General features: G+C 35.8%; 1 protein-coding gene across 14 annotated transcripts in view; it reads left to right on the top strand.

Moving 5' to 3' along the window:
- The window catches only part of STXBP5L (syntaxin binding protein 5L), a 242,728-nt gene that overhangs the window by 207,385 nt on the left and 22,064 nt on the right, over positions 1 to 13,279 (top strand). For 13 of the 14 annotated variants that reach the window (XM_074331359.1, XM_019729632.2, XM_019729633.2 and 10 more), the window contains 4 exons: positions 351 to 521; positions 2,607 to 2,846; positions 10,235 to 10,595; positions 12,408 to 12,573. In XM_074331359.1, coding sequence (XP_074187460.1) covers positions 351 to 521; positions 2,607 to 2,846; positions 10,235 to 10,595; positions 12,408 to 12,573 — 938 coding nt within the window. The remainder of the gene's footprint in view (positions 1 to 350; positions 522 to 2,606; positions 2,847 to 10,234; positions 10,596 to 12,407; positions 12,574 to 13,279) is intronic. The other variant, XM_074331330.1, reaches the window with a different exon arrangement.

Here is a 13,279-nt window from a genome sequence, read left to right as displayed (position 1 = left end):
TGAAGTACTTCCCAAACTTATATAAATAGGTGTTTATTTAAATTATTCAAAAGAGAGTTCAGTATTATAACCTATTTTGTATGGCCATTAAGTGGTAGACTATATAGTGGGAATATAGAATATTAAACTATGTTAACTAGTCAAATTTAAAAGAATGAATCTTATATTTAATAAATATGAAGTTTTTGGCTAATTACTGAAATTGTGACTAAATTTTAAAATAGCAAGGATGAAGCCATCTATATGGGTTGAAAAAAATAATTATCTTCTTCGTTTATTAATCTACATACTTGGATTCCTTAATAGTAAGATTTAATTATGACATTTATACTGCCTTCCTCTTGGTACAGATCATGTAAATGGACACTGCACAAGTCCAACTTCTCAGAGCTGCAGTTCTGGAAAACGTCTTTCTAGTGCTGATGTTTCAAAAGTAAACCGCTGGGGTCCTGGAAGACCACCATTTCGAAAAGCACAGTCTGCTGCTTGCATGGAGATTTCTTTACCAGTTACAACAGAAGGTGGGTTAAACGTGCAGATTTCCGTGAGTACAATTATAATTTGATATGATAACGGGAGTTGGAGGACAATGGATGGAGGTCATGTGTAAAAGATCTAAAAAAACTACAGTCAACTGTAGGCAATGTGTAACTAACTGAGAGCCTAGTCGGGCTGTGGCCATGACTCCAAATCCATGCCTCACTTCACCTTCTTCTTCATCTCTAAAACCAGAATGGCTCTGCTCATTGGTTGGTTCCCACCTCCTCTGTACAAAAGATTATGCCTTAATCTGTTATGCACACTCCCAGTAGTAACTGCAAGTTTCTTTCTGTAGTTATTTAATGTCTTCCAATCTTAATTTCCTCAACTGTCAAGTTCATGTGACCAAAAAAAAGGGAGGATGTTGAGTTCTAAAGTTTGCAATCTTCATCATCATATGTTTTTAAAGAGGATTATTTGCGAATTTATGGAATGAGTGTGGGGGTAGGGAGTCAAGTACAAGAGCCAGAAGGCCAAAAATCTTTAGAAAAGGGAAAAAAGGGAGGAACCGTATAACTTTGCTGCTATTGTCTTGCTGATAAAGAACTTTGGGGAGAAAGATAGAAAAAAATAATCTTAGGAAGATTTGCTATGGTAATGCTATGCTATAAAGTAATTTCCCATTTACCACCCCTCAAAGTTTTTGATGGTAATGAGCTATAGTCTTTAAATTTTTAAATATTTTTAAAAATTTTTCTTTAATATTATGTCATACTAAATAGGGTCCATGGACATGTAGATAATGTTATCTCTATCACAGGTATCTACGAGTAGCAACCTTGAATGTTAATAAACCATGGAAAAATTGGGGGAACATTTTACCTAGGAATGTTACAATAGAAGCAAAAATGTAAAGATTGTAAAAGTAGTAGCACTCAATCACTGGATTGCGAGTTGGGAATTTTGAGTTTCAGATATTTCGGCCTCTGACTTGTGCTAGATTCTGGGAAAATTACTTAACGCTATGTCTCTGTCTCCAAATCTATAAAATATGTAGATTATATACAAGCTTACTCTCATCTCTAAATTCTATTAAAAAGCATTATGTTTATAAACTTGCTGAGGGATATAAGGGGGGAAATGAGGAACACTATATTGTTTTCTACAAAAAGGATAGTCAGAAATTTATATTTAGCCTCTTGTTATAAAAATGAGTCACACTTCTACCTATCAAGAGGGAAAGGAAAGTGAGGGAGTAGAAAGAATTTGAGGAACTTGAACACTGGAGTGATTATACAAACAACACAACCTTCCTAGTATCACTTAACTTATGCTTGCTGGAGTGTGCGCATGTGTAAGTGTTGATGAGCAGGAGAGCCTGAAACCATCCTGTTTCCTTTAAGTGGGCAGACGCCCTCTCAGAAAGATTACCACTCTCAATGGGATGGCATTGTCTACAGCTCCGTGTTTGGCCCTACACAGTTAGGACTGAATTTGGATTCAAGGTAGGCAGCTTGAAACTAATTCAGGAAGATAACATTTGCTCTTTGGCCTTGGTAAATAATTGTTTTTACAACTGTAATTACTCCAGACATAGCAAAACCAAAAATTGTATTAGGGGGATGTATTCGCCACAGAACATTTGTGACTCTTCAGGTCAGTAGCCACAATGTTGTCAGTAAGTGGGAATTGCCAAGAAATCATTAAGAATACTTCCAACAATTGATGGATAGGAGGAAACCATAATTAAAAAGGTACCAGAAATGCTTGTAACCTTGACTATTTAGACTAAATATTTCTTTCCAGATTAGAGAGTTTCAACTGACGTGTGAGGCAATGTAAAGAGAAAAACATGGTTAACTAGACCGCTAGAGAGTCAGGATTTGGCCCAGGTCTGCCTAGGTTTATGGCTTACACTTCTGGACTTCAGTCTCTTCATCTTCAAAATAAGCTGGTGAACTGGATAAGGTGACTTCCAGCTCTGTTAACAAAGAATCAAATTCTACTTCCCTTTCATAATTCTGTATTGAGGAAATACATAATTCTGTAAAATAAAGTACTAAGTCAGACTTTATTTTTTCTGGAAATGCACTAACATTTAATTTTTTTTTTTTTAATTTCCATAGAAAGCCGAGAAAATTCATATAATCGTTCTAGAAGCTCTAGCATCTCTAGTATTGACAAAGATTCTAAAGAAGCAATTACAGCGCTATACTTCATGGAGTCCTTTGCTCGGAAAAATGACTCTACTATCTCCCCTTGTTTGTTTGTTGGAACTAGTCTGGGAATGGTGTTAATCATCTCCCTGAACCTACCATCAGCAGATGAACAAAGATTTACAGAACCAGTCATGGTATTGCCAAGTGGTAAGAGTTTTTCTTTGCCTCCATTACTGCTTTTTAAAATTTAGATATAAGGTATTGTAAAACATTAATATGTAAAGATTACAAGTATTCTGTGTAATAGGAACTATTGAGAATTTCATAAGTCATATACTATTTCAACATTAGTCATATTGCAACCTTAGCTTTCCTTTAGGGTAAAATAGTACAACCATTTCCATAGTATTAAACTGTGGACCTGCTGACCTAAACAATGCCTTGGGAAATAAGTTTCTGAAAAGCACTGAGAAAAACCTTAATACAAAAGTTTAAAAATTACTTTTAATGAATTGAAGCATTTCTCCAAAGTTCCATGCCAGATGTTTTCACGTCATCCTTGAAGAACTCAGACCAGTTAAGCTAGAAGTAGTCTGACCTGACATGGCTTTCCAAAGTCTTTGATAATCTCCCCATGTTGTTTCTAAGAGATGTTACACAATTTCTTTTCTTTTTATACTAGTGCCTAGAAATTTGGCCTAAATTATGAGTCTTGTTGCTAAAGCATATGGTATATGCTCTTCCTACATGAATTATCTTGTTTCTTTCAAAGAAGAGATGAGTGTGATTCCTTCTGTTATTTCTTAATTTTAATTTTTAATTTCTTATTTTTCAATTTGTTCTTATCAATATCTTTTACTGTCTCTTTCCTATATATGGTAAAAACTATCTGAAAAACATTTAAGTAAAAAAAGAATTTTATTAATCTATAGCATAAGGGATTTTCTGTTAAAAGAATACATATATATGGTATGGTAGGTTAGATGAAGTTGTGTATTCTTTGTTAACAGGTGCGCTAAATTCATATACGTATGGATTGTTACTTATTGTAGGTGGAATAATTAGCTCTTCACTAGTGTGTCAAATTCAGATAAATGTGAATTTGTGTGTCGGTGTGGCTTAAAAAAAGGAAGTTCATTTTCTCATCCTTCTGAAGGCTAGAGGTCCAAAATTAGGGGACCGCAGGTTGGTTTCTTCTGAGGTTTCTTGCAGATGACATCCCTCTGTATGCAGGTATCCCTGCTGTTTCCCTGTGTGTCCTAATCGTCTCTTCTTAGAAAGACACCCGTCAGTTTGGATTGGGGCCCACCCTAACAGTCTCATTTTAATTTAATCACCTCTTTAAAGCTTTATCACAAAACAATCACATTCTGAGGTACTGGGGTTTAGGCCTTCAACATATGAATTTGGGGTGGGGGGGAACAATTCAGCCCATAAAATGCATTGTGTTTTAAAAGTTAATCTGTTAGGATCATTTTTTAAAATTTATTTTTAATTGTAGTTGACATACAATATTATATTAGTTTCAGGTGTACAACATTAGTGATTAGACATTTATGTACCTTATGAAGTGATCACCATGATGAGTCTAGTGACCATCTGACACCATAGTTATTACAATATTATTGACTATATTCTCTATGCCACGTGACTTATTTTATAACTGGTGGTTTGTACATCTTAGTTCCCTTCACTTTTTCCACCCATCCCCCTATCCTTCTCCCATCTGGCAACCATCAGTTTGTTCTTGGTATCTATGAGTTTGTCTCTCAGTGAAAATAAGTAAGACAGAGAAAGACAAATACTATATGATTTCACTTATCTGTGGAATCTGAAAAATAAAACAAATGAACAAACAAAACAGAAACAAACTAATAGATACAAAGAATTATTTTATTTTAATTGTAAATATATTTCACAATGAGAAAACATAATTTACTACATTCCTAATTTTAAGGAAATATGCACAATTATCTTCTGTATGGTTTCTTTGGAGATATGTCTATTCAAGTCCTTAGCCCACTTTTTAGCAAAAATAAGAATTGGTTTTTTAAAAGATATCCAAACTGACAAATTTCTTAGCTAGACTAAGAAATGAGAGAAGACTCATAAATAAAATCAGAAATGAAAGAGGAGCCATTGCAACTGATGCCACATAAAAGATTAAAAGAGACCACTATGAAAAATTATATGCCAACAAACAGGATAACCTAGAAAAAATGGATAAATTCTTAGAAACATACAACCTACTGACACTGAATCATAAAGAAATCGAAAGTCTGAACAGGAGAGTAAATCAGTAACCAAAAACCTCTTAACAAAGAAAAGCCCACTTCTCTTTTCTTAAGGAATCTTTTCACATAAATGTATTGATTGTCTTGACAACAAATTATAATCAATGATGTGGAAATTTGAAATGCACTAAATCATTGAATTTTAAAATAGGAAAGCATCTAGAGATTATCCACTCTAGTAGCTATCGCTGTGGCCTTAATCAGAATCAGTTGGAGGGTTTGTTATAACAGAGATTACTGGCCCAAACCCCGGAGTTTCTAATTCAAAACATCTGGGCTGGGATCTGAGGATTTGCATTTTTAACAAGCTCCTAGGTGATGCTGATCATGGAAATGCAACTTTATATGCTGAGATGGAAAAACCTACCATTTTCCCCTCTCACATAAGAACATAATGTAGTCCTTCCTTCTGTGTGTTTCTCCTGTGTGTCTCCTCTACTTTCACACTACGACCACACACAACATTTCTGATACCAGATGTATGGAGGTTTTCTTCTCACATCAAGCAATTCTCTGTAACCCTGGCTGGGTGTCCCACAATTTAACTCAATTCTGACACTATCTACCTGGAGATAGCATCAGACCCCCCAGATGAAAGGCTCAGTCCCACAAAACTGTCCCCCAACACTTTTCAAGTCTAGGTTGTCACCTGTGCTTCTGACCCATCAGCTATAAATCTGAGGTTCTCATGATTAATTTGCTACATAAGCTCACAGAAATCAGTAAAACTGCTTACTTACTGTTTGCAGTCTGTTGTGAAGGATGCAGATGAACATCCAAACGGAAGAGATTCCAGGGCAAAGTATGCGAGAAGGGACTCAGAGCTTCCCTGCCCTCTGCAGAAGCATCACTCCCCCCACACTTTCACCTTTCACCAACCCGGAAGCTCTCCAAATTCCCTCCTGTTGGGTTTTTATGGAGGCTTCATTACACAGGCATAATTGATTAAATCATTAGCCATTGGTGATTGAACTCAATCTCTATCCCCTCTAATCATGTGGTTGGTTCCCCTGGCAACCAGCCCCATCCTTAGATGAGGTCCAGAAGTCACCTCATGAACATAATAGAAGATACCTGTGTCCCTCTCATCACTTAGGAAATTCCAAGGGTTTTAGGAGCTCCATGCCAGAACTCTCAGACTAAATTGCCTAAACTCCTCCAGGGATTTGACATCCACTTGGATACCTACTAAGCAGCTCCAACGTAACATGTCCAAACTGAGTTCCTAATAGCCTTTCTTTTTTCTCCCATAATCTTTCCCACGTATGTTAATGGCAAGTCCATCCTTCTGATTTCTCAGGTGAAAAACAAAATCATCCTTGACCACTATGTTTCTTTCATACTGTAAATCCAATTTAGTAGCAAATTCTGTTGGCTCAACCTTTATAATATACAGTGGCACCTCGGTTTTCGAACGTAATCCACAGTTCTAAAACGTTTGAAAACAGCCAACAGCTAGGCCTCAGGATCTTGCACTCAGCAGAAGCCGTGTGACTTGTTTGATTTTTGAGTCGTGTTCGAAAACTGAAGCATTTACTTCCGGGTTTACGTCATTCATAAACCAAATGTTCCTCAACGTAGACGTTCAAAAACCGAGGTACTCAGATTCTGATCACTTCTCACCACCTCTACTGTTACCACCTGGTTCAATCAAGCTGGTATCCATTTCTCACCTGGATTATTGTACCAACATCTTAACTGCTCTCCCTTCTTCCAACCTGACTCCCTATAGGATATTCCCAGCAGGAAGAGGGATCCTGTTAAATGAAAATTAGATTATATCACTTTATTCTCAAAATCCGGCCATCTCTAATAGGATAGTCTAAGTCTTTACCTGTCCTACACGACCTGGCTCCATATTAGCTCGCTGATCTTATCTCCTATTAGTCTGCCCTTCACTGTTTTAGAAAGGCAAGGTCTGTGAAAGTTTGAGATTTTACCTTACTTGCAAACTAATAAAGTTAGATTGCCAGTTTCATGGATGCTGATAGAAAACATGAGACTCCTGTGTCAGAGGTGAAGGATAATCACATTAGCCAGAATATCAGCACTATGAGCCCGAATTCCCAGAGCATCATGCCTTCTCTTCTGTGTTAGTCTGCCCAGGCTGCCATAACAAAATACCACAGACTAGGTGGCTTGAACAACAGCATGTTCTTATACTTGTGGAGACTGGAAGCCGCAAATCAGCATTCCAGCAGTGTTGGGATCTGATGAGAGCTCTGTCCCCACAGAGAGGGAGAGAGAGCGTCCGGGTGTCTCTTCTTATAAGGACATTAATTCTATCAGATCAGGGTCCTACCCTTTTGACCTCATTTAACCTGAATTGTTTCCTTAGAGGCCTCTTCTCCAAATATATCTACACTGGAAGTTGGGGCTTCAGTATATGAATTTGGAGGCAGGGAGAGGCACAAACATGTAGTCCGCAACACCTTCTACTCTATTTAAAATTTAATCCCCCCTTTCCCCAAGAGGTCCTATTCCTTTTCTGCTTTATTTTTTTCCCTTAGTACTTATTATTACCTAATATCATATATATATATATATATATATACACACTTATTTATCATATATGTTGTCGTCTCTATCATAGAAAGTAAGTTCTATGAAGGTGGAGATTTTTGTCTGTTTTATTCACTACTATATCCCCTATGCCTAAAATAGCCTAGAACATATAGTATGCCCTCAATAAATATTTGTTGATTGAATGAATGAAAGTTGTAGTGAGGAGGGTTGGTTATTTGGAAAGCTGGAGTAAGGTATACTTCTAGTCGGTGAGACCTCCTTTAAGAGGAAAGTCCTAATTAATTGTTTGGTCAATTACTTACTGTAGACTAAATTGTTAACATCTTATTATAGAAGCCCTTAAATTTAAGCCAACTTTGTAGTGAAGTGTATTTCTGAAATACTGGTAACTTATTATTTGGACTTAAGTTTTTTTTGTTTGTTTTTTTTAAGTTAGGAAAGATTAAAGATAGCGTTATAAAAATTAATAATACATTGTTGAGAAAACTTAAAACCCTATGTAAACCTAATGAACAGAATATAAACAAAGCATTTTTGACCACACATTAGCAAACAAAGCAGCTGTTTCAGCAAAGGCAGCCCATTAAAATTGTCATTTTGATGCTGACTTCTTATAAACATCATGTATAAGTAAAATGGCTTCAAAATTGTAAATTTCTTATCTTTTTTAACCTACTTTAGGCTATCTCTAAATTAAGGATGCGGCAGGTAGTTATGGAAATGTGGTTTTATGAAAGGATCAATTCTAGATGAATTCTAATTAAATCATTCGTCATACCTTTTGGCATAATTTCTTTTCATGGGAGGTTGGGAGTGCTGTCCTTTTACACCTGGACTCTCAGACTGAATTGCCTAAACTCCTCCTCTCCCATCCTCTTCAGTTATCCTAGTACTGTTCCCGTTGGCAGAAAGAACAGGGCACAGGGCCATGGGGAGAAAGGGGGTAGGAAAAGTAGGAGGATGTGAAGGGAGACAAAGGAAAGCGAGGAAATGAGACCATTCTTAAGAAAAGGTGCAGCTACAGCTAATTGTAATAGACTATAATGCTATAGCATTGCTAATAGGCAGGGAAAAATCTCCACCCCACATGTTGCCCTGACAGTTCTGACAAGGGCCAAATATGAACAAAAATCCCTCCTCCCGAAAGGAAGGAGTGGTCAGCAAAGACCCGCCCTGGAAACATCTGTAACACCACCCCTGAATATTTTGTGCCCTCATTCAAATATAATCCTAAATTTCTTTGTTCTTCAGGGCAATTGCTCTTCTTCTGCGTCTGCCCCCTCTCCTGCCATCTTGCGAGTGTACTACCATGATTGATCTAGCCAAACAATCAGCTCTAATGCGTCTTTTGAGCAAAAATTAATATAAGACCCAGTCTTATTTTACTATAATATAAGACTGGGTTAATATAATAAATATAATATAATATAATATAATATAATATAATATAATATAATATAATATAATATAATATAATATAATATAATGTAATTAATATAATACCAGGTCTTATATTAATTTTTGCTCCAAAAGATGCATTGTCCGGCTAGGTCTTATTTTCGGGGAAACATGGTATACTACTTCTTTTCTTTTAGTAAATCCACTGCGTGCTTGGCTTTGTTTGTGTTGATCATTCCAGTAGGTCCTGGAATTCCTCCCTGTGACGTTTACCAAGAATCCTTGTTCTTAGTAACAGTAAGATATTCACCGGCCACTAATTCTGGCTTTAAAGTGAGTTTAAAAACACAATTGAGATGTTAAATCATCTGAAGATGTTATTTTGAATTTGATAAGTTTTAACTACTTTAAGTTATAAAGTACTATCTAAATGGAATGTATTTTTATATATCACCCTTCCCTTTTCATGTCTCTGTCACATGTACACTCTTGAGGCATATCAGCCTGATTAATCCTCTTACTCTTTTGACATGGTATCTAAGGACAAAGGAAAGAAAAGGCTGCTAGGGGCACTGCTTAAGGGAGAGTCAGGAAATGTCCAAAGGTCAATCTATTCCAAGTTACCCTCCTAAGCTTTATAGTATCCTGTCCTGCAGGACTGATAAAAATCACTGATAGGTAGTAATCTAGCATGGATATTCAACCTTGAAGAATCCAGGTGAGTAAACTTCCTTTCTGTATAAAGATGCATTAGTCTGCCTAAGAGCCAAAGGTGCTCTGGTTTGTTTGTTTTTCCCCCCATATAATCCAAATTGTTAGCATGACTTCTAGATGTTAAAATTTCAAGAAATTTATTCTGAGTGTTCAATTTCAGGGGGAAAAAAGCATTTTCTAGCAAATGAGCCTATGAAATAAGGAAATGGAATAAGATGGCATGATTATTTTTTCAGTTCAAGTTATTTCAATAAATAAAAAGTATACATTTTCTAATATATGCTTTTCAAAAAGAATTTTAAGGGGGACCATGTAGCATAAAGGAATGATAAATCAGTAAACCTGAGTTCTAGTCCAGGCTCAGGCACTAACTTGCTATGTGACCTGGCCCAAGTCTCCTAATCTTTGTGGGTCTCCCTTTTCTGATTAATATAATGGAAAGGATTTGACAAGTTGATGTCTTAGGCTCCTTTTAGAACTAACATTCTATGATTCCAAGTTACTGCAACTGATGAACTCACAAATCTGATTTATGTATATTACCACAATATTATGATACTATAGATATAAATTATCATAATATAAACATTTATTGCCCATAGATGAATAACAGCTGTTTTAGAAAGAATTTCACGTACCAGTGATATGAAATTGTTTTTATAGGTACATTCCTCTCATTGAAAGGAGCTGTGCTAACATTCTCCTGTATGGATCGAACTGGTGGATTAATGCAACCGCCATATGAAGTGTGGAAGGATCCAAACAACATAGAAGAAAATGAAAAATCTTGGAGAAGGAAACTGGTCATGAACTTCCCCTCTCCATCCCAAGAAATAGGAGATCATCAATATACAATAATTTGCTCAGAAAAACAAGCCAAAGTCTTCTCACTGCCTTCTCAGACTTGCCTTTATGTCCATAACATCACGGAGACATCTTTTATACTGCGAGCAGATGTGGTGGTCATGTGTAACAGTGCCTGCTTGGCGTGCTTTTGTGCCAATGGGCATATCATGATAATGAGGTACTTGCCTTCTTTATAAATTACCTGGTAATCACAGCAGTGCCAACAAGGTACAATTCTGCACAGTATACGAGGATGTATAATGTGCAAGATGTTATCAAGAAGCAACCTGAGATCGTTGTTTCATTTTGTTTGTGAATGCTTTATTGTTCAACAATTTGAGAAGAGTTTGGTGTTTTTATTTTTGTTTTCATGGGTGTTTTGTTTTTGCTAAAAATTCTTTGCATTGTGAACAAAATAATTGACACTAAGGAATCTAAGGAAAGAGTGATTGCCCAGTCATTCACACGTTCATTCAGCAAACATTTATTGAGCATATCTCCCAGAAGTTATGCTAGGCACTAGAAATATAAGGATGAATAAACTATAAGGAAAAGAAATGAACTGTTACTTTTACTACGTTTCATAGTACAAATAAGAATTTTGCATACAAAATTTAATTTGATTCTTATAGCTTCTCTAGGAAAATTAAGTATTATTTGTATCCTCCATTTTACATATGGTATTAATAGTAAATTAACCTCTTTCCTACCACCACCCATTAGTTTGATTGAATCTATCATGGATGTCTGTTTACCTAAGTTTGTTTTGGATTCATATCCTAAGGAGCTTAGTTACTTAAAATGCCTTAACATATACTTTTAAATATTTTTTCATACTAAGCCTTTGAAATCTATTATATAATTTACACTTACAGAACATCTCAATTCAGATGAGCCACATACCAACTTCTCAGTAGGCACATGTGGCTAATGCTACCATATTGGACAGCACAATGCTAGACCCTCATGAAAAGCCTATTACAATGTACAGGTTTCAGGTCCCATTTCACCTGGTAAGGTTCTAGGGTTTAAATTGTAATTACAAACTACTTTGATATAAGAAATAGTACTTTTTTTTCAAGGTGATGATTTTATAATCTGGGATCATTTAAAATCCTTGTACATACTGGAATTAATAGAATGATTTCACAGCCTCAGATTTAATTACAAGCTTGTTTTTCTCCTTTTGGCATTAGAGTGTGATTTAAAAGCAGTGAGACTGGTTTTCTTCCATAGTTTATAAAACTGGCTCTAATGACAGTATCCAAATGGACATGCTGATGAATTTAAGCAAAATCATTGGCTAAAACATTAGGATAAGCATATATCCATTCAGTAAGACACTTGAGATGAGTAGTATTCATTTGGATATGAAAATTCTCATCTATTATTTATAACTTATTCTCATTTCCTTACAGCTCTAGCTGTGTTTATCTATTAATCATGCCTTCAGCGCAGGTACCCTGAGTCCTAGGTAATTTTCATTTCCTGTATTTAGAGGACGTAAAGGAATGGGGAGCAAAGCCACTCCATTCCCAGGCACAGTGAACTGGACACACTGCACATTTCGATGAGTACATAACCTCCTTAGACTCAGGAGCTTTTCCTTAAAAAGAGACAATAGACCAAATATGTAGTTGGGCACTTTCTAGCTGTAATGTTTCTGCCATAACGAAAGACCATAACCATATTGTAGGAACCTGTGAAATGCTGCAAAAAGTATCCTGAAATTGCTGATCTCTGCATTCAGTCCATCCTTCGAGGACATTTGCTTATTATCTATATGGATTAAATAGAACTCTGCCCATGAATTTTTGTTTATACGGTTTTATATCAAAGTTTAGTTTACTACAACTGAGTCTTCAAGAGGATTAAAAAAAAACACAATAAAATAGTGGTATAAAAATTACTGTTTTTCTATAAGGATCTGCAAATTTTAAAGCTTGCAACAATTCAAATATGAAATGTGGATTTGCTTTTTTCCCCTCAGCCTACCTAGTCTTCGCCCAATGTTGGATGTTAATTATTTGCCACTGACAGACATGAGGATAGCACGGACATTTTGTTTTACCAATGAAGGACAGGCATTATACCTCGTCTCTCCTACTGAAATCCAGCGGTTAACATACAGCCAAGAGATGTGTGATAACCTACAGGTAGGTCAGGCATATTTATGAAACAAAACATTGGACATGGTTGTACAGACAGAGAATGAAAGAGATGTCTAAAAGCTGACATATTATTGGGCCAGACAATAAATATGTCTTCACTAGAATATATTTTGAATATTACTCTCATCATTATGACTCTACCACGTTCTAGTGTAGTTCTAGGTATACATGGAAAAAATAAGAAAGGGGGACAATATGAAGATTATACATATTAATGATTTTTTTTTATTTTTTTTTTTTGCCTGTGGAGAATCCTCTGAAAGATTATAAACTCTCCCTCCAGGGTGGGGAATATGTATGTGCACACAAAAAATTGTGTGCTATTCAGAGAGTTCATGGACATTTTTTAAAGAAAACTTAATTTTTGACTAAGCCATACAAAATAAATACACATTTATTCTGAGGGTTAGAATTGGGCTTTTGTCTTTGATCATAGCAGTAAGCAAAGCCTAGAAACAGAATAAATATAAAAGCCTATCTAACCTTGAGTAAGGAAAAGCGGTCACAAAATTTTTTTTTAAATATCTTAGGAATTTAATTGGTTCAACCCCCTCATTTTACAAATAAAAAAACTAAAACCCATTCATTATAATATAGTGGTTGAGTACAAGCTCTGAACTATTTAAATTGTATTTTGCCCACTTGTATAACTTTGGGCATTTTACTTAACCTACCTGTGTGCTCTGTCTTG

The sequence above is a fragment of the Rhinolophus sinicus genome, linkage group LG01, assembly GCF_036562045.2.
Source record: "Rhinolophus sinicus isolate RSC01 linkage group LG01, ASM3656204v1, whole genome shotgun sequence".
NCBI lineage: Eukaryota > Metazoa > Chordata > Mammalia > Chiroptera > Rhinolophidae > Rhinolophus > Rhinolophus sinicus.
This window is presented reverse-complemented; position numbering and strand designations above follow the sequence as displayed.